At 40.9% G+C, this 19,999-nt stretch overlaps 1 protein-coding gene across 1 annotated transcript in view; it reads right to left on the bottom strand.

Annotated features, from left to right (window-relative positions):
• LOC115355635 (collagen and calcium-binding EGF domain-containing protein 1-like) overlaps positions 1–12,961 on the bottom strand; it is a 39,066-nt gene extending 26,105 nt beyond the window's left edge. The window contains exons 1-2 of the mRNA XM_030046495.1: positions 12,614–12,961; positions 9,770–9,850 (exon numbers count right to left, since the gene is read on the bottom strand). Of these exons, the coding sequence (XP_029902355.1) occupies positions 9,770–9,850; positions 12,614–12,726 (194 nt within the window). The 5' untranslated portion in view covers positions 12,727–12,961. The remainder of the gene's footprint in view (positions 1–9,769; positions 9,851–12,613) is intronic.
• Positions 12,962–19,999: the final 7,038 nt, after the last annotated feature.

The following is a 19,999-nucleotide window of genomic DNA, read 5'->3' as shown; positions in this document are numbered from 1 at the left end:
TTCTGAAACTCTTGGAACCAGCAGACTGTGTGAAAGGTTTCTTTGATGAGAGCCAGAACAGGCAAACCAGAATTCAGCTTTGAAAATTTACTTTTTGAAAAGTGACTAAGTTATTTAAAAAATGAAGACATATCAAGCCCAAGTGTAAGTGTCTAAGTGACCTCATTCACAGCAGATCTATAGCTGCATCGTGCCCCATGTTACCTCCTGCAAGCCTCAGACCACAGTGGCTGAACCCCAACTGGCACCTACCATTCAACTGGCACAGAGAGGAGAGCCCTTATTTCCACCTCCTCCACAAGTGAAAAACACAATCAAAACAATTCAACCCAGCATGGGAAATATCCATCAAGCAAAAAAAAGTATTACTCTCTTTTTCAATGTATATTTTATAAATTGCAATTTCTGGAAACATAATTAGCAAAACAAATCTCCCCTGGCAGCTGGTGTGCCCTGATGATGTCACGTGCTGAAATAAAAGGAACAAAGGAAACACATGTGTTTGTTTTGAAGTCTGCATTAGTGGGTGTTTGGGGCATTTCCCAAATGTTGACTTGATGTTATGTGAAGAACAGGCATTAAAGAAACTGAATGTGCATAACTAGCATGGTAGTTACAACACAAGGTGAATGAGTAAATAAAATATATATTTAACAGAAAACAGTAAATAGGTTCCTGGAGCGGCAGTCCCTCACTTCATCACAGACCGACTTTAAAAAAATATAAGCAGGTGTTGTTTTTGCCTGTGTGCACGGCCTACGGCACTTGCAAATGATCAAAAGACGATGGTGGTCCTGCAAAAACACAAACAGTAAAACTTCACTCAGTAATTTATGTTCATGACTAAGTAAACACACTACCATGACGGTCTCAGCCCATTACTTCATGCCAACCCTGCCAGTGAGTTTTATGAATGACCCCTACAATGTTTCTGTGCTGGATATTCCCACAATACATCGTCCAATACTAAGGAATGCAAGAGTCACAGCCACACTACAAAGACAACAGATGTAACAAATATTCCCACATTGTTCATGAGTGATTTCATTATGGATAAGAGAAATAAGCGCCAGGAGAGGCAGAAAACCCTGCCAGGGCTCAGCAGGGCTCTGGAAAAGACTTATGATTACACTGTCAAACTGAGCAGAGCCGCAAATGAGTTACATTCATGACAGATCTCATCCCTGTCAAATGCATTTTTCTACTCAAAATACTGAGCTTGTAGTGGAATGTTTGTGATTGTTAAACTCATAAAAGACACATATTAGCGGCTCACCACTAGACTTGCTAGATGTATGCCAAGCAGACACTATACATGACTTTCAGAGTTGTCATATTGCTGTACTGTTCGCTCTACGCAACTTTCTTGTAGTCGATGTGGTTTTCTCACTATGGGACTGAGCGGCGACAGGGAGTGACACTTTACAAGATCTTTCACCAGGAGGAATCTCCAATGAGTCTGTCTGGTCTCAAAACTACCATTGTAGTGCCACCCCATATGTTGTGCTCTCACTGGCTGCAGCCACTGATTGCCACCCTGACTGCCAGTCACAACACTTCACACCCTACAGGATTTGGAATCCCAGACAGGTCCAGGTTTGGGTGTCTGCGATTCAGTTCATACAGCGATCGAGCACTGATTTGCTAACGCCAATTTGCCTCCAATCTTGGGCTTTTTCTCTCTCATCTCCATAAACTGTCAGTGAGTGGAAAATCAGGGGCTACATTCGGCATGTGAACTTGGCATTAACTGGTTAGTACAATGTTACAACTGATCATAGTTGTGTAATCGCCTGCTTGTGTAAAGGCCTGCTTCAAAACAGTGTGTTGATGTATGAAGCCAATCTGACCTGAACTCAACCCCAGTGTGAACATTCGGGCTACTAGACACAGGCCTGGCTTCTGTCTCTGCAGATCCAAACAGAGAGGTCGGGCCCAGTTACAAAGAGAGAAGCTGTAGAGATGGAGATGGAGTCCAGGCCTGGAGCTGAGTCAAGTCTCAGTAATGAACACTTTAAATACTGCTGGGTGACACACACACACACACACACACACACACACACGCACGGGGAGGACTTGGTGTTTTGTGAAGGAACAAGGACCTTTAGAGTGGTTCCCAAAGGTTAAGAGGGAAACTACAACATTATCATCCTTATCCTCCTCAAGAAAAAAAAAGGAACACTTTACAATAAGAATACAACAATTAACGTTAGTTAATGTTAGTTAATGCCGTAATGGTTAATTAACTGTTAATTAATGATTATTATGGCATTTACTAATGTTAATATTATCTACAATAACCCTTAAATAACATATAAACTAATACCTTAACATGAACAGTATTAGTACATGATTCTTAGACACATTAGTTAACGGTTAGTTAACTGTTACTTAATGTTTATTACCTGTTACTTAATGTTTATTACGGCATTAACTAACGTTAATTGTTGTACTTATTGTAAAGTGTTACTGAAAAAAAGAAAATGTGTAATTTCTGTTCATAGAGAGGGTGTTTAAATCATGGATTATAAAATGGATAATTCCAGTCCTGCCAAAATATGCCAGAGGGTAAAAAAACAATAGAACCTACATGAATTTATGTATGAGCAGCTGGAGAACCCACTGTGTCGTGTTGCTTCACTGGAAAAATACCTCTCGTTGCTGCGGCCCAATCCCCTTTTGATCTCCATCATCCAAAGAAGAGAAACCACGAGAACAATGTGTGGTAAGTTAACAACATCGCCTAACCAACGTTTGCTAGCTATTATGTTTAAGAATACCTGAAGCTATAGGTAAATGTAGTAACTAAAGCAATATACCACTTACAGTGATTTTAAAACAGCTTAGGGCAGGGGTGCCATACTCATAGTAGGTAGTGGGCCCCTTTCCCTCTAAAACATCTTGGGGGCCGGATCAGATGTGCTAGAGGGCCGGATTTAGCCCGCGGGCCTTATATCTGACATCTCTGGCTTAGGGTGTCTTATAGGCACTCCATGGCTAATTGCTTATATAAAACGGTCAAGGAGGAGGATGTAGCCTAAGATTCACTCACACATACACACACACACACACACACACACACACACACACACACACAGTGGTATACCCCTCATTACCCCTGGTTTTCACTATGCAGACATTTCGTGACAGGCCTCTATCTCATTGACAGAGTATGAACTGTTACAGAGATGGTGGTGTGGCTCATATAATAAGCTAATGCAGCCCAGCAGGTCGGGCTTGAAAAGAAAGGACAAAATTATGGTTAGCATTTAACAACAAATAATCTGTAACCATTCCTTTCTGGAATACACAGTGATTGCATACAAATAGCATCAAACAAAGTTCAAAGCTGCAGTCCATTAATTAAGACTAAAGCAAAAACTTTAACTCACTAATTCAAACCCACTAAGTCTAAAACTCACCACTTCATACCAACAAAAGCCAATACTGCCGTTCCCTGACTGGAAACAACAAACCCAATACTGAAGCTCATGTGTTCTTTTCAGAGTTGGGGTTTTATGCTTCTAGGTCTCCTGCTCACAGACATAATGCCTTTATCTACTAGCTTCTGCAGATAGCAGCTATATTCTCAAACTAAGCTCACAAATCACAGTCATTAAACCAGGTAACTCTGAGTAAGTCTATTTTTTTCTCAGGTTTGAGCTTGAATCAGCTGTTATCTTGCTACAAAAGTCTGACTAAATTTTAATCTTGCCTCAAGGAACTGAAAATTCAGAGAATGTATCAAACTATCAACATACAAATCCAGCAGCTAATTCAATTTTCCACACATGAGGAACAGGGCCCAGGTGTAAATGCATCCAAAATACGTTGAAGATCTGATCAGCAAAACCGCAGCTAGAGAGGTATTTGTCGACTTCAATAACAAAATGAAAATGCAGTCAGTTTACAATCCATATATGGCAGCGATGTTAAGGGAAATCAAGTGTTACACACAGATTTAACAAGGAACACAGGGTGGCATCCAACTTCAACAGAAAAATATTTACAAAAATGGATTTTCAGGAACCTTGTGGACACAGGGAACAAGCAAGTCAAGGCATTAACTGTCAGTTTTAGAAGGTGTACATACAAATATGGCAAAATTCAGCGTTTTGGCAAGAGAAATATAAATTGGATATGCATGAGCAAGCCACATCAGGCTGACGCAATCGGGATATGAGACATGTACATGCCAGGTGTAAAGGCGGCTTTTCTGCCTTCTAAAGTCAACATGCATCTGCTTGCCACACACGTTCACAGAGGCATATAATTGGTTACCGCAAATCCTGCATGGCCACTGTAATGAGTCAAGGCAGGAAGTGGTTGTGGTTGAAATCTGAGGCTCACTAAAACTTAAACTCACATTATTAAAACTTGAATTATTTCTTTGACTAATGGAGCTGAGTTTATATGTATGGGTCAAAATATTAGAATCCCCTAGCATGAAGTGAGTGTGTGTGTGTGTGTGTGTGTGTGTGTGTGTGTGTGTCCAGAGAGAGAAAGAGTTCATGTAAGTTCAGTGTACTTCTCTGGCAGTTTTCAGATTACAAGAAAGACGAATAATGGATTTGGAAAGCAAAAATGTCTGAAAGGCGCCAGCATAGTAATCATATCAGTAACCCCCGCAGAGAGAAACTTCAGAGATGCAAATTGTCCAACAAGACCAGAGCGTGTATGACTCAAGATATTCCTGGAGACAAAGTTAAGAAACAGTTACGGTAAGCAACGACAGAATTTAACACTTGTTTTCCTCTTTTGCATTCAGCTGGAGTTATAGGGAAGTCTCCACTTGATTACGTGCTCCGCCCTGTATTGTTAAAGACGTGTGCGCGCGCGTGTGTGTGTGTAAGACAGCGAGAATGAGAGAAGAGAGAGAAATAGAGTGAGAGGGAGTGTGTGTGTGTGTGTGTGTGTGTGTGTGGACAACAACAATTTGGATCAAGTGTGTCGAAACCAATGTCTTAACATGTGTCTCTCTTAACCACTAACACCATCTCTCATCCCACCATGATTGAACTCGTGACTCTTAAACTACAACACATCCTTCCTAACAGACTTCCATCCCTTTCGTGAGATGAAACTTGGGAATATTGGGCCATTGTGGCAGCAAAAGTAATAGGATACAGCAGGAAACAACAGAAATAAAATTTTTCATCTTCCATGGCTTTGTTTGAGCCTGAGAACTCTGCTATATATGGTGCTATATGGTCTAGCATTGCGTGCATAAACTCAGATTCCATAGCATGCTGTTTATATCTTCTACCAGAGCAATGAGCCATGCAGTGTATTCAAACCAGAGCAATACAGTGCACCAGTCTACAGACAGGACAGTTTAGTGCTTTATTGAGCCCATCAAGCCTCTCAGACTTGAACTCCACAGCTGAGAGTGTTTAGAGAGGTAGAGCTGAGAGAGGAGCAGTAAATTAACTCTCATCATCACAAACCTGCTGTATCTGCCAGCGGAGACAACACAGAGACAACTCTGAGACAGACACATATGTAAACATAGACACACACACACACACACACACACACACACACACACACACACACACACACACTGTGGGCACAAACCATATGTTTGGCTTGGCACAATTCAAATATGACCTCCGGGGATGACAGAGCGAGAACAAGAGACAGGGCAGAACAATAGAAACGTAGAAATTGGGCTGATTCACCCTTATTGCCATGTAAACCACCACTGAGAGGGAGGAGACATGTGGCCGACCGGGTCTTTGTTATGATGGAGAGCGCAGCATGGGTTTATTTCTGCTCAACACCACAAACCCCTCTGAGACAGAGACATTACGTTTACATTTTAGGCACTTTGCCAACACTCTCAGCCACGGCAAAATTATATCGAGCGCAGCGGCGGACAAAGCTTAGATTAAAAGATCAGCAATGTAAACAAGCAGTTGCAAATAGCACAAAGGTCAGAGCCACGGTGCCCTGAAAACAACTGCAACAAATGAAGATTTCAGCAGAGGCGGGATTGGGCTGAAAAAAAACAAAAAAAAAACACCTACTAATATACTAAAAAATACAACTGCTAGAAACAATTTATACTACATTTTAAGTACCATAATTATCACAATTCACTTTTGCTGCAACCACTTTCTGGTGTCACTGTTTTTGCCAGTGCTGAATATATCATCTTGGAAAAAAACACGGTGAATATTACTTTCCCCCAAGATTAATAGAGTACAAGAGAAGTGCCAGGTAAAGAGCCTGCCAGGACTTGATGGCTTAACGATTAGACTAATCAGCCACTCTCATGCACAGCCCTCACTGAAATTAGCATTAGCAGCCTGAGGCAGTCCACACACTGAAGCAGAAACTGGGTGAAATAGATATCGTAGCTTAAAGAGACAGTCACAGATTTTGTCATTCACACATAAGTACAGTAACATAAGTACACTGAAGTGATTGCAGTACTTCCTTATGATTCTCTAACCTCTCTGGCACTCATTGTATTGTGGTAAGTGGCAAACCCTCACATTAGCTATCCTATGTATGGCTAGAACAAACTATGCACAGCAATAATTGCCCAGCACAACAGGTCATTTAATCGAGTATTAAAGTCATAGTTGGGATTCTTATGCTTGATCTCCCGACAGGGGAGAAGCTGACAGGTCAAATTTGGACGATCTATTACAAGTGTATGGAGTAGAAAATACACTGTATGGACAAAAGTATTGGGACACACCTCTTAATCAGTGAATTCAGCTGTTTCATTCAGTCCCTTTGCCACAGGTGTATAAAATCAAGCACCTAGCCATGCAGTCTGCATTTACAAACATTTGTGAAAGAATGGGTCGTTCTAAAAGCTCACTGAATTTGAGCATTGTAATAGTAATGTAATAGGATGCTACCGTTGCAACAAGTCAGTTTGTGAAATTTCTTCCCTCCTTGATATTTCTCGATCAACTGTAAGTGGTATTATTGCAAAGTGGAAGCATTTAGGGACCACAGCAACTCAGCCACCAGGTAGCAGACCACGTAAAGTTACAGAGCGGGGTCACCAAGTGCTGAGGCTCATAGTGCGTAAAAGTGGCCAACGCTTTGCTGACTCAATAACTGCAGAGCTCCAAACCTCCTCTGGCATTAACATCAGCACAAAAACTGTGCACCAGGAGCTTCGTGTAAAACATGCCACCACTGGACTCTAGTGCGGTGGAAACGTGTTCTGTGGAGTCACAGAGTCTGTGGAATCACACTTCTCTATCTGGCGGTCTGATGGGTGACTCTGGGTTTGGTGAATGCCAGGAGAACATTCTCTGCCTGACTGCATTGTGCCGACTGTAAAGTTTGGTAGAGGAGGGATAATGCTATGGGCTTGTTTTTCTGGGGTTGGTTTCGGCTCCTTCGTTCCACTGAAGGGAAATCTTCAGCTTATTGAGACATTTTGGACAACTCTATGCCTCCAACTTTGTGGAAACAGTTTTGGGAAGGCCCTTTTCTGTTCCAGTATGACTGTGCCCCAGTGCACAAAGCAAGCTCCATAAAGGCATGGCTGGCTGAGTTTGGTGTGGAAGAACTTGACTGGCCCGCTCAGAGACCTGACCTCAACCCCATCCAACACCTTTGGGATGAACTAGAACGGAGATTGCAAGCCAGGCCCTCTGGTCCAACATCAGTGTCTGACCTAACAAATCCTCTCCTGGATGGACGGGGCAAAATTTCCACAGACACAATTTAAAATCTTGTAGAAAGCCTTCCCAGAAGACTGGAAGCTGTTACAGCTGCAAAGGGAGGACCAACTCCATATTACTGCCTATGGATTTAGAATGGGAGGTCATAAAAGCTCCTGTAGGTGTAATGTGTAGGTGGCCCAATACCTTTGTCCATATAGTGTACCTAACTATCACTGTAAGCCTCAAAACATTATTTTCATCAATAAGACAAAAATGTATTAATTTCAGTAGGGATAAACAAACGCCACAGTGTGCCCCACTCTGCCTTGCTGCAAAATCTTGATGTTTTCAGAAAATTCCTGAGCCTCCCTGGGAAATGACAGAAATTATCTCACAACCACTCCAAGAGCCTATTTTGAAATTGTAATTTTATGACTGAATATGACACTGACTACTTTGTTCAGACAGGAATATTTTGCAGTGTAAAAGGGATTTGCAAATACTGTTTGATCCATGTCTGTGCTGAGCTACCCTGGCAAGGAAAACAGGACCATCAGCTCCATCAATCTCTTTTCGAGCCAGGAATCAAACCAGACACAGAGCCTGTTGCTGCTCTGACCTTGACAGTAAACAGATCAGATCCTCTGGCCTCAAACCAGACCCGGTGCCTCATTTATAATAGGCTCTTCTTACACCAACAACCAAATCTAAGCCAAAGTTGGGATTTAGAACAAGGCTATCAAGATGTCAAAACGAGCAATTTACACTGATTTTCTCCTCTTTCTGTAATGGATCAAAAGCTAAACTTCTTAATTTCTAAAACAGCTCAACGTACTTTATGACTGCTACAGATGCAATTCTCATGTTTCTTCTAGGACATTTTTCAAAATGCTCATGCAGAATGATGACATTCAAGACAGAGACAGAGAGGAGAGCAAAACCAAGGTTAGCTAGAAGACTAATCTCTTTAAAAAAAATAAATAAATACTTCATATCTTCCTCTCCCACCATGAGTCACACCCCCCCTTCCATATCTTCCTCATCTAGTATACTAGTACTTCTGTACTTCTCTCTTACGTGATCATTTTAGGGTTAAAGTGAAATTGAGTATTTTGGTTCGGACCCCTGTGCTTGTTATTGTTCCTTGCTAGTAATGTGTTTGTCTGGGAAATGAGGCTTATTATTTTCACTCTAGTGGTTCTGGATAATTTCATAATGTTGTTGATTTGGGAAGTTCATCAGCTAAAAGACTAAACTGTAAAATGCAGGAGAGTGCAAGGTCACAATGTCCTCTGAATATATGTAATACATAACTACAGGTATCCTTTGTTTTGAAGCCTGAGAACTTCTATTTCTAAGGTTATAGTGAAGACCTACTTATTTCTTACTCCAGGACCCAAACTGAGAAAACGCAAGTTTAAGCTCCTTTTTATTGTCTCGGAGCCAGGCTGGAGGAATTCATTTCGGTGCAGATGGAAATTACGATACAAAGGAAAAAGTTTTGTTCCAAAGTGAGATATCCACCATGTGAAAAACAGCACCTATACTACTACTCTTAGAAAATGACTGAACAAAACAACTTGTGGATGAAACTAATAAATGAATATTAAATAAATAAATAAGTGTCAGCATTTGCAAAGTTTGATGATGGTTCAGAGATCAAAAGGACCAAGGAGGTCAAAATAAATTAGTTCAATTTCCAAAATGAGAAAGAGAAAGGCATGTAATTTAAAAAATTATTCACCTCACTTGAAAAGAATTATGTTGCTTCAAGAAGGATAAATGATGACAGTTTTGCAAACTGGATCCTCAAGGTGTTTGAGATATTGAATGATGTTTTACACTGATATACACAACTGCCAAAAGGGATATATAAAGTTTTGGAAATGGGGCAGCAATTGGAGTGATGATTCCACCATCTATTTAAGTTTGAGGTTCAATCCCTTCAACAGGCATCAACAGCCATGTGTCTTTTCAAAGTATCCTTGAGCAAGAGGTGGCGCTGAATAAGAAGTTCGGGTGAATACCAAAATATGAAGGTATTATGTAATTCTTCGTATTTAGTTTCACTTTGTGACCCGGGCTCATAAAAAACAGGAAGCCCTGTTGTAGAGGGACAGTTGTTCTCTTACCTGAAACACGTGCTGTTCTTCCCCCCAGCTCTGACACAGGGATACTCCATTGTCAAGATCTTGTTCTCTGGACAATCTTCCCTGGAATAAAGAGGGTGCAACCAAGAAAATAGCTATTATATTTCAACATTATTGTAAACTTTTATTTATGCAGGGAAGATTCTATTTCATCAGTGCTAAAAGTATGCTACACACCAACACCCCTTTTACACTGAAATAGAAACATCCAGAGGCCAGATGCATAAATTTCTGATTGAATCAGAAATACTTTATACTTCATTTTATTGATCTCCAAGGGGAAACTGGATGTGGATTCAAGACTAAACATCTTTGTATGTACATAAATGGTGCCATAAATGGAGGTTGACACTTGTACAAAATCAAACAAGCACAATGAAATTGGATATTAAGGACACTTAGTATACTGAAATAACAATATTACAATAATGTCACATAAATTCCAGCGCATGGGGTGAATTATGAGTGGAGGTACCCATATTCCCACCACACATTCTTTTTAATAAATACCAACTTCTGTGTATAATTTCGGTGTATGCATATTTTGTGCATAAGCAACAACTGCATCTTGAGCTCAGTATAAACAGGTTATGTGGTATTTCATTCATTTTAAAACCTGCAACAGTTCCACGTAATTAGTGGTTTTGGATCCAATCAACAGAGGAGCAAACAGGTCATATGCTAATTTCCAACCTGTATAAAGACTGATGATACAGGACAATGCTCTTCATTTCAGGTAGGTAGGCTGTGTGTGTATCGAACAGGACTTGCCTGCCAGCAGTTGATACACAATGACGTAAGTGAAAGTTCAGGTATAATCCATGACATCCAAGCAATCTTCTGAATGTGTTTGCGTACAGACACAAAACATGACCGACTCCAGTTAATAATGTCAAGCCCCAAGATGCTGATGTGAACTCCAGGACCTTGTTGAGGGAGGGGAGAGTGTTGCTCATCACCTCACCTGGCCATATTTTCCCAGCTGGTCCAAGAATCTGAACCAGTGACCTTTTAGTCACAAGCTCACTTCGGCAAATCTTCCACTACTCCTTTCTTCAACTGGTATCTATTGGATACATCCAGACTGTATGGCTTGCTGCAGGTTTAATGATAATAATGTGATCCTGTAGAGCCACTCTGTTTTCTCTATCCCCCTCCACAGTGAGGTCAGAGGCCAGGGTCAGCTACAGAACAGCAGCCCTGCAGCTGGTAGGGACTGTGTGTACTGCTCCAGGAAACTTCAGCAGGGTTGATGCTTGCCAGCATGGAGTCTCAAGCCTGGACTGTCCAATTGAAAGGCAGCATCTTTACTAAGTAGGAGATGGTGATGGGCTTGAAGATGGTGTTACATTACTCCTGACCTGGCTAGAAGGTCTTAGGGAGTATTGCGGAGAACATGGAAGCAGTGCTAAAAACTGGCTTCAAGCTTTAACTGAATTTAGGTCAGAAATATAAGTCATGCTAAGGTGGGTCATGGAGGTGTGTGCACTCTCCCCTCCCTCAACAAGGTCCTGCACTCAGTTCTGCAAATGCATTTAAGTGGGGTTTGACCTCAGCTCTATCATTCACTGCTCATGATATTAGTGGCTCAAATTTTTCTTCCTTCTCTGTACATTGTCTAGTACAGCAGTATCTGGCATGTAAATGATTTTAAACAATGTGTCTTCTCTGATTGTCAAGAATGGGTGCAGGCAGTATAATCCAAACTACAAATGAAATATTGAAATCCCACTGGTGTAATTTTATTGAGGTAAATTTCACAGTCAGGGAAACAGTCCAATACTATAGTCATACACAGTTAGGATTAGCTTGCTTTGCGCCAACCCAACCATACACAGGCTCCTTTAGACAGTAAATCAGCTACCACACATGTTTATATAACCAGAATGGCCATTAATCTCTCCAGTGGAAATTTTCATCCCATCATATCAGAATCTAAAATATTTAGAATAAAACATAGATAAGGTAATGTGGTCCATGGCTCTTTCTTGCCAATTGTAAAAATAGAGCAGAGTGAAGTTGCTGATACACAACAGATACAGACAGAGAACAGAGTTGAATTATTAGATCAGTTATGTTGCTGGATTGCTATTATTATTTTAACCTGTGCATTGCTCAGCAGTGTCTGCAGGTTTGCATCCCAGTGGTTTGTTTCCCTGATCAGATTATTGAGTGCATGTGCTCCGTGCATCCTCTGCTCACCCCCTGACCTACTCTCTGTGAGCACCTTAATAACATCTGTCATGTTATGTCTGAGCACAAATAACATTTGGCTCTCTGCACCGCGACCGATTCCAGCCATTTGGAGTTCCCCATAGCCATTTGTATTTCCTTCCGTGGAAATCACATCAGATCAGGCGCACTACAGTGGTTCATCTGGGGGTCTTCTCACAGAGCGCAACATGACAGTAGGGGGAAAAAAACGATAATATGGCTGTACTGTAGTATCTGGCAATTAAGTAACTATGGAAATCAAAACTCAAGTAAAAGCATACTTTGTAGTCTACCTTTTTCTGCTAAAATCACTGATGTAGTAGATACTAACCTTGGCAAAATGTATTTCTATTTATAAATAAACCTTTAGCACCACTTAATGTAAGTTATATGAAGGGTGTTTCAAAAGAGAAAATCATAAACATGTTCTTTTCCAAATGTGTAATTGATTTTTATGGAGGTAGTTTGCTTTATTAAGATGATCACCGACTGGAAATCATAGTTTACTACTTTCCACTACATCATTTATTAAACGTATTTTGCTGATAAAGCTGACATGGCTTCATCAAAAGCTGCTCATTCAAAATCAGTCAAGGCTTCACTGCGACTTACCCCGAGGTGTCCACTCCAAACGTCGTCCTGATAGAGCTGGCACCAGATTCCCATAGAAAAACAAGACAGATAGCGCCAAATGTTATCAGTGTCGCACCATAAAGTTGACCCATGTCCCCTTTGCGCCCCGGGACAGATGACCGGTTTAAGGAAAACGCCGAAACTTAAGCCAAAACTTCTCTGTTTTCATCTGTCGGCGACCCACACGTGTACGAGGTGTCAAAATCTCAGAAATCCGAGTCAAACGTCCCACCGCGGTGAAGCACATGGGAGCCTCTGGGATAATAAACGCTGCGCGGTGCGTCCCAACTTTTACGCGCTGAGGCAGACCCCTTGGAGAGCTACCGGAGGGTTTATAGCTGGGTGTCTTCTCACTGATCCCCACTGGAGCTACATGCCTGCCTTTAAAAGAGCCAGGCTCAGAACAAGTTCCCACTATGCAACATGGTGGTGACTTCTGCAGACTGACAATAATAACAATAATAACAATAATAATAATAATAATAATAATAATAAGTTCCAGATCTCTTACACAGGCTATTTGCAGGGCAATTTATATTAGATTCTATGGAATTGCCAAGTTCTATAAAAATGTTAAGAACAAATGCACCATACACAAATAATGATATACACAGAAAATAAGACTAAAAACAACACAAAGTCAGGACCAAGTACCAAAATAGACCAGCTGACCACATCAAACTAAAGCCTTTTAAAGTAATGCTAGAGCGCACTGCTGGGCTACATGATCTGCTGCTTAAAGTTGGTCTAAACTTCTGAGGTAACAGACGTGTTTCAGTAAAAGAATGACAGACAAGACTGTGATTTATTGTAAAACGCCAGATTAAGTGCTGTCATGTGACCATGATCCTGGTTACAGTAGAGGCCAATGTATTGATGCTGTTGGTGTCACTGTAGTGCAGCCCTCCACGCAAACTAATATTATGGCATCATGTGATGTCATGTGACTTCATCAGTGTGGGAGAAGAGGATGATGGGAGTTGAGTGAAAGCTTGCAGCTGATGTGTGAACCGTCAACCTCAAGTGGATATTTACCCTGTTTTTTTTTATTAAGTGGACTCTGCTCCTTAGAGAACTGATAATTTCCATATAGGTAATGAAGAAGTTTGACAGCACCCAGGAAATCTGTACTTCATGGTGAAAAAAAATCCAGCTAGGACAAAAAAAAAAAAAAAAAAAAAACTTGAACTGAACTAAAACTTTATCCCCATTAGACCAGAATTTTTTGAAGCTATGGGGAAACATAGCTCTTTTTCTCACATAATACAGAGGTGAAGAGGCTCATCAAAAAAAAAAAAAAAAAAAAAAAAAAGTCAATCCTTTATGCATTTTATTTTATAGCCATTGCATTGGATATCAGGTCCAAACAGTATTTTTTTTTAATTGATATGAAATATTTTTATATATCTTACCCATTTTATATGCTGTAATTAAAAGATTTTTTAACCAAAGAACTGTAAACTACTGGGTAATGATGAATTACCTAACTGGAAAACACTAAATACATATTAATAAATAAATAAATAAATAAATATAAACTAAAACCATTAATTATGTGACACTGGCTGCTGAACAGAGCTGTCACAGACTCATTGTTTTCACAGTCTATCAATCAGTCTGTGGGAATAAAGCCAGCAGACTGTCAGATGCCTTAAAGCAGTTTCTGTGAGATGAAGATAATCTGTGTATTTGGCCCCTCACAAATGTTAAATCTGTCTTAAAGTCTACCAAGTCCACCAAATAGCCCAATCCTGTCTGTCAAAGGTCAAACCTCATTCTCCAACCTCTAACATGAAATTTCTGACATCTGACAGCACTTGTATTACCTCTAGTGCTGTGGACACCCTGAATGTGAAACATTTTGGACAAATATTATATTTATGTACTATACCAATAGATTGGTTTTTGTGTGTCACAACATAATGTTCATAATACAAAAGCTTGTTCAGACTACATCCCTTTAACCCTGGTGTCCACTATAACCTAAAACCTTTACATCATCCTCTTGCGGAGTTGCATGTCTGATTTCTCTTAGTTTCTGTTGGTCGGGTGGAACCAACCTGTAAATAAAAGCTCACAGGTTCAGTTCCCACAGTACAGCAAGAACCCCACAACCCTCTTCCCTCTCATTGCCAGTTGTAAGAGAATCCACTAAATGCGATGTCTCTATATTGTACTTTCTGGCAAGCAAGTAAGCTGACGTACGCTTCAACTTAAACTTGCACTCTGTGTCCTAACCTTATCCTAACACACTCGTTTTCCAATCAGCTGGGTTAAAGGTGGAGAGAGCAGGACTTTCTTGAGTGAAAAGAAGAAAAAGAGGTCAGAAAATAAATGTGGAGGTCAGCATTTGGTGTATAAGAAATGATTACTCTTTCATTAATAGTGTGTTTTCGTAATCCGAGCCTTATAATCAAGGCCTGATTAATTGAGGTGTAAGTTCTGTAGGTTGCTTTCATTTAGAGCTACATTGCCTAGATTGTTATCTGATTAATCTAGCGCTGTAGTATGTACAGCAATGTTATTTTTGTAATATTATGACAAGCTACAACTTACACATTAATATGCAGAAACAGGGACATTACTGAACTAGAGAAAGCCTTGTTAACTGGCTCATTTTCTGTCATAAGTGTTAAAAATAATTATTCTCATCACCTGTCACTTGATTTTTTCACTTATAGTACTTGTGTATTTTTTTAATTTCTATAATGCTTTTATTTTGATATACAAAAGTCTTTATCAGCCTAGTAATACTTAAGGTACAACTTAATAAATTAAGACTAAATAAATTAATAAAATTAACTACTACAGCAGGAAATTATGATCACAAACATTAAAAACTGACCCAGATAAACTGGATGCATAATTGATTAAAATCACAGAGGAATATAGCATTACTAACGAATATCTGACAACAAATAACTATACAAATATCTATCCAAATACCACAGCGGAACTGTACGTCCGTAGAGGAAGAGGAATATACACTATATTACCAAAAGTATTCGCTCACCCATTCAAATGATCAGAATCAGGTGTCCTAATCACTTGGCCTGGCCACAGGTGTATAAAATCAAGTACTCAGGCATGCAGACTGTGAAACAAGACATTTGTGAAAGAATGGGCCGCTCTCAGGAGCTCAGTGAATTCCAGCGTGGAACTGTCATAGGATGCCACCTGTGCAACAAATCCAGTCGTGAAATTTCCTCGCTCCTAAATATTCCACAGTCAACTGTCAGCTCTATTATAACAAAATGGAAGCGTTTGGGAACAACAGCAACTCAGCCACGAAGTGGTAGGCCACGTAAAGTGACGGAGAGGGGTCAGCGGATGCTGAAGCGCATAGTGCAAAGAGGTCGCCGACTTTCTGCACAGTCAATTGCTACAGAGCTACAAACTTCATGTGACCTTCAGATTAGCCCAAGTACAGTACGCAGAGAGCTTCATGGAATGGGTTTCCATGGCCGAGCAGCTGCAGCCAAGCCACACATCACCAAGTGCAATGCAAAGCGTCGGATGCAATGGTGTAAAGCACGCCGCCACTGGCCTCTAGAGCAGTGGAGACGCGTTCTCTGGAGTGATGAATCACGCTTTTCCATCTGGCAATCTGATGGACGAGTCTGGGTTTGGAGGTTGCCAGGAGAACGGTACATTTCAGACTGCATTGTGCCGACTGTGAAATTTGGTGGAGGAGGAATTATGGTGTGGGCTTGTTTTTCAGGAGCTGGGCTTGGCCCCTTAGTTCCAGTGAAAGGAACTTTGAATGCTTCAGGATACCAAAACATTTTGGACAATTCCATGCTCCCAACCTTGTGGGAACAGTTTGGAGCGGGCCCCTTCCTCTTCCAACACGACTGTGCACCAGTGCACAAAGCAAGGTCCATAAAGACATGGATGACAGAGTCTGGTGTGGATGAACTTGACTGGCCTGCACAGAGTCCTGACCTGAACCTGATAGAACACCTTTGGGATGAATTAGAGCGGAGACTGAGAGCCAGGCCTTCTCGACCAACATCAGTGTGTGACCTCACCAATGCGCTTTTGGAAGAATGGTCAAAAATTCCTATAAACACTGCTGCAAAAGGTGGACCGACATCATATTGAACTCTATGGGTTAGGAATGGGATGGCACTTCAGTTCATAGTATGAGTAAAGGCAGGTGAGCGAATACTTTTGGTAATATAGTGTAATAATGATGCCATACAAATGCAGACTGTCACTGACTACTGAGCACTGCATGTCCACCAGAAATCCCTACAGGAATGTCATAAAGACATTTTAAGGGATAAAGAAATACTATTACATACCATAAACTCACTATGGAGTACCACAGCCACCCCAGGAGTCCCTACAGGAATATTACAGGGATGATATAGTGATTTATTATCATTAGGTATGTCTTGGGTTGCTAGTTGTGCTGCGCAACTTGAGTTGCAGTGGATGGTTTCTGATGGATGGAGTCTTAAACATAACAGAGAGTAGAAGTCCATTGGTGTCATGAGAGATTTGACCAATAGTCACCTCCTGGGACTGCATGGCTCAGTGGTCAGTGGATGGTCAGGCGATGTTAGGTAACATTGTACTCAGCGGTCTCTTACACCATCTATTCCCCTTGGTGCATGGGGTTCTTGGCCACCATTCAATAGAAACAGCTGGTTTTATTCACCACAAATGAATCATGCTAGGAATACACACTCATGCACGCACACACTTACACACACATGCATGCATACACACACCCTTAATCTAGCACATCGAATTCTACCGGTCCGCAGGCTCAGCCACATTCCCTCTAGAATCAAATAAATTTATAAAATACATAAAGAAACATTATTAAAGAACCACAGTACAAGGCAGCTGTTGAAATGTCAGTCTCTGCTTCATTACTATGACCACACATGCCATGGCTTCTTGTGTTCCCACGGAGCAGCGCCTCCTCTCTCGGTTTACTTTGGTTGTGGTTTTTATTTGGTGTTTGTCTATTTGCCGACAAGCAGGCCAAGAGAAATGTGTTTTTCATTGTGGACTGGGGCCACATTTTGCACCGTTACCACTCTGTCGTCGTTGTCCGGGAAGGAACTGCCTGATTTGGAAATGCACAAAAACAAAGACATTTATCCCTTTTACCTTCCAGTTAGAGCCGATTATGTCCCTAACCCTACCATGAACATAGCGCTTACATTTATTAATGTCCATGCGAAATTCCTGCACTGATGAATTCCAAAACATAACTCAGTGAAAAACATATTTCTACTGCTGCTTTTCCTCATATTGATTTTGAGGGAAAATATCCTGTGAAGATCATCACTCACCTTAAATAAGATAAAATATATTTTAAGGAGGAATCATTAAAAAGTGTAAATCTGTGGAGTATCAGTTAGAGAGACAACCAAAGCTTTATTTGATGGGAGGGGCAGAGTGACAGGATCGTTCAAAAATCTGTGATGATCAGTTTCATTGGTTGGAATAATTCGTGAATGATTCCTGAACTGGTCCAACATGAGGTCACCATTAAAAATGCATAAAATGCAACACATTTTCTAGCAGTTCATTTCATGTGGACCTTCACTGAATCTCACCTGTTAGAACTGTACTGACTATTTTGATGATTTGATATTAAGAGCTTCATACATTTAACATGCACACGAACAGTCTGATTACTGGAAGCAATCAGCTTAAGGCAGAGAGTCGAACACTTTTACATGGTTTGAAGTAATGTAGTTTATCTTGCTAGAAGAGTGCACTCAGTAGAATACAGATTTCTCCAGGTGTTCCTCCCCTTCTCCAGTGGTTGGATTTAGGCAACACACCATCCCTTTTTTCTGCTACTGGGAGAAGGAAAAGGGGAGTATCTCCCTCTCTCTGGTGCTCAGACTCTGCAAAAAAAAACAAAAAAAAACAGCTGAACAGTTAAAACTCAGTTGCGGTATGAAACATATTTTTAAAGGATTTTAATCACTGCAACAAAGAGAAGTCCTTGATCATGCAGTCATGACTGTGCCCAGTAGTATGCAAGATTTACAACAGACAGATACACGTACAGACAGGAAAGGCAGTGTTTTTCCTGTCATCATATGCAGCACTCAAACTGCATATGACAGGGTTAGATCTGCCTAACATAAGCATTTTGCCTGCCAGTCTGTGGATGCACAGCCTCCTAGGCAGACACTTGCGCGAGTGTTTTCAAGTCAAATATGAACTTCCAAAAAGAAAGGGTTTGATATGCACCATGTTGGTCACAGTCTCTGCTTTCTCTAATGAACCACAAACAAGTCAACTCTGGCCTCAGACAAGACAGAGAAAAAGAGAGAGAGAGTGAGTGAGAGAGAGAGAGAAAGAGACAGACGGACAGAAGGAGAGAGAGAGAGAGAGAGAGGGAGAGAGAGAGAGAAAGAGAGAGAGAGAGAGAGAGAGAGAGAGAGAGAGAGAGAGAGAGAGAGAGAGAGCAGCAGCAGCAGTGGTTGTGCGAGCTAGAGAGTGAATGAAGAGAGGGAGTGGCAGTAGCAAGAACAAACATTTTTGAATCACCACAACCACCAGAGGTTCTTGATCATACAGTCATAACTGTGCACAAATAATATTAGGGTGATAGGCCTGAGGGCTGTACTACGAAGGAGGCTCAATATAGCCAGGCTTTGTGTTCACTATCAGGCTCAACAAAACCTAAAGCTCCAGTCAAAGTTAAGTGGTATCACGACGGTGGTTATCATCAAGGTTTGTTAAGTCCGGCTGTCAGCTTTGTGCTCTGTGCGCGTTCACAGAAAAGGGGGCGTTTTGGCATCATATGATTCTACTTCCGCAAAAAATGGACCGTTCACGGGCTGCATATTTCACGCAAGAGGAGCAGCTTGTCCTCATGGAAAGCTATGAAAATTTTAAAAATAAAATTAACGCTAAGGGCAACACTGTGGCTGCAAATAAGGCGAGAGAGGAGTGCTGGCAGAAAATTGCTGACCGAGTGAATGCGTATGTCAACGCTGACTCTCATTATATTCTATATACCTATTCATTCAGTAGCTATTATGAATTTTAGTTTAGAAATATGTAACTTCAGTAGCTTTATGGGAGTGTTGCCTAGGAATTGGAGCTAAAGCCTGAGGTTAAGTCAGGTGACTGAAGGTGTGTGTGGGTGAGTCCAGCAGTGTCGGACGGAGCAGGCGGTGGTTACCATGGTTACATGACAATTTTGACCACTATTTACGCTGCTTAGAGCTCCTTGTCAGTAGTTTCAGATAACTGTTCGTTACATTTGAAGTCTAACTAGAATTATGGAGCCATTTCTGTTGATATTTGTTTGCTCCTTTTTTGTTAAATCTTTTTTTTTTTTTTTTCTAAATCGAAATAAGTGGCGTTTGGAGCGCGTTT

This window comes from Myripristis murdjan, chromosome 3 (assembly GCF_902150065.1).
Source record: "Myripristis murdjan chromosome 3, fMyrMur1.1, whole genome shotgun sequence".
Taxonomy (NCBI): Eukaryota; Metazoa; Chordata; class Actinopteri; order Holocentriformes; family Holocentridae; genus Myripristis; species Myripristis murdjan.
The sequence above is the reverse complement of the archived record's forward strand: the minus strand, read 5'-3'. Positions and strand labels throughout refer to the sequence as shown.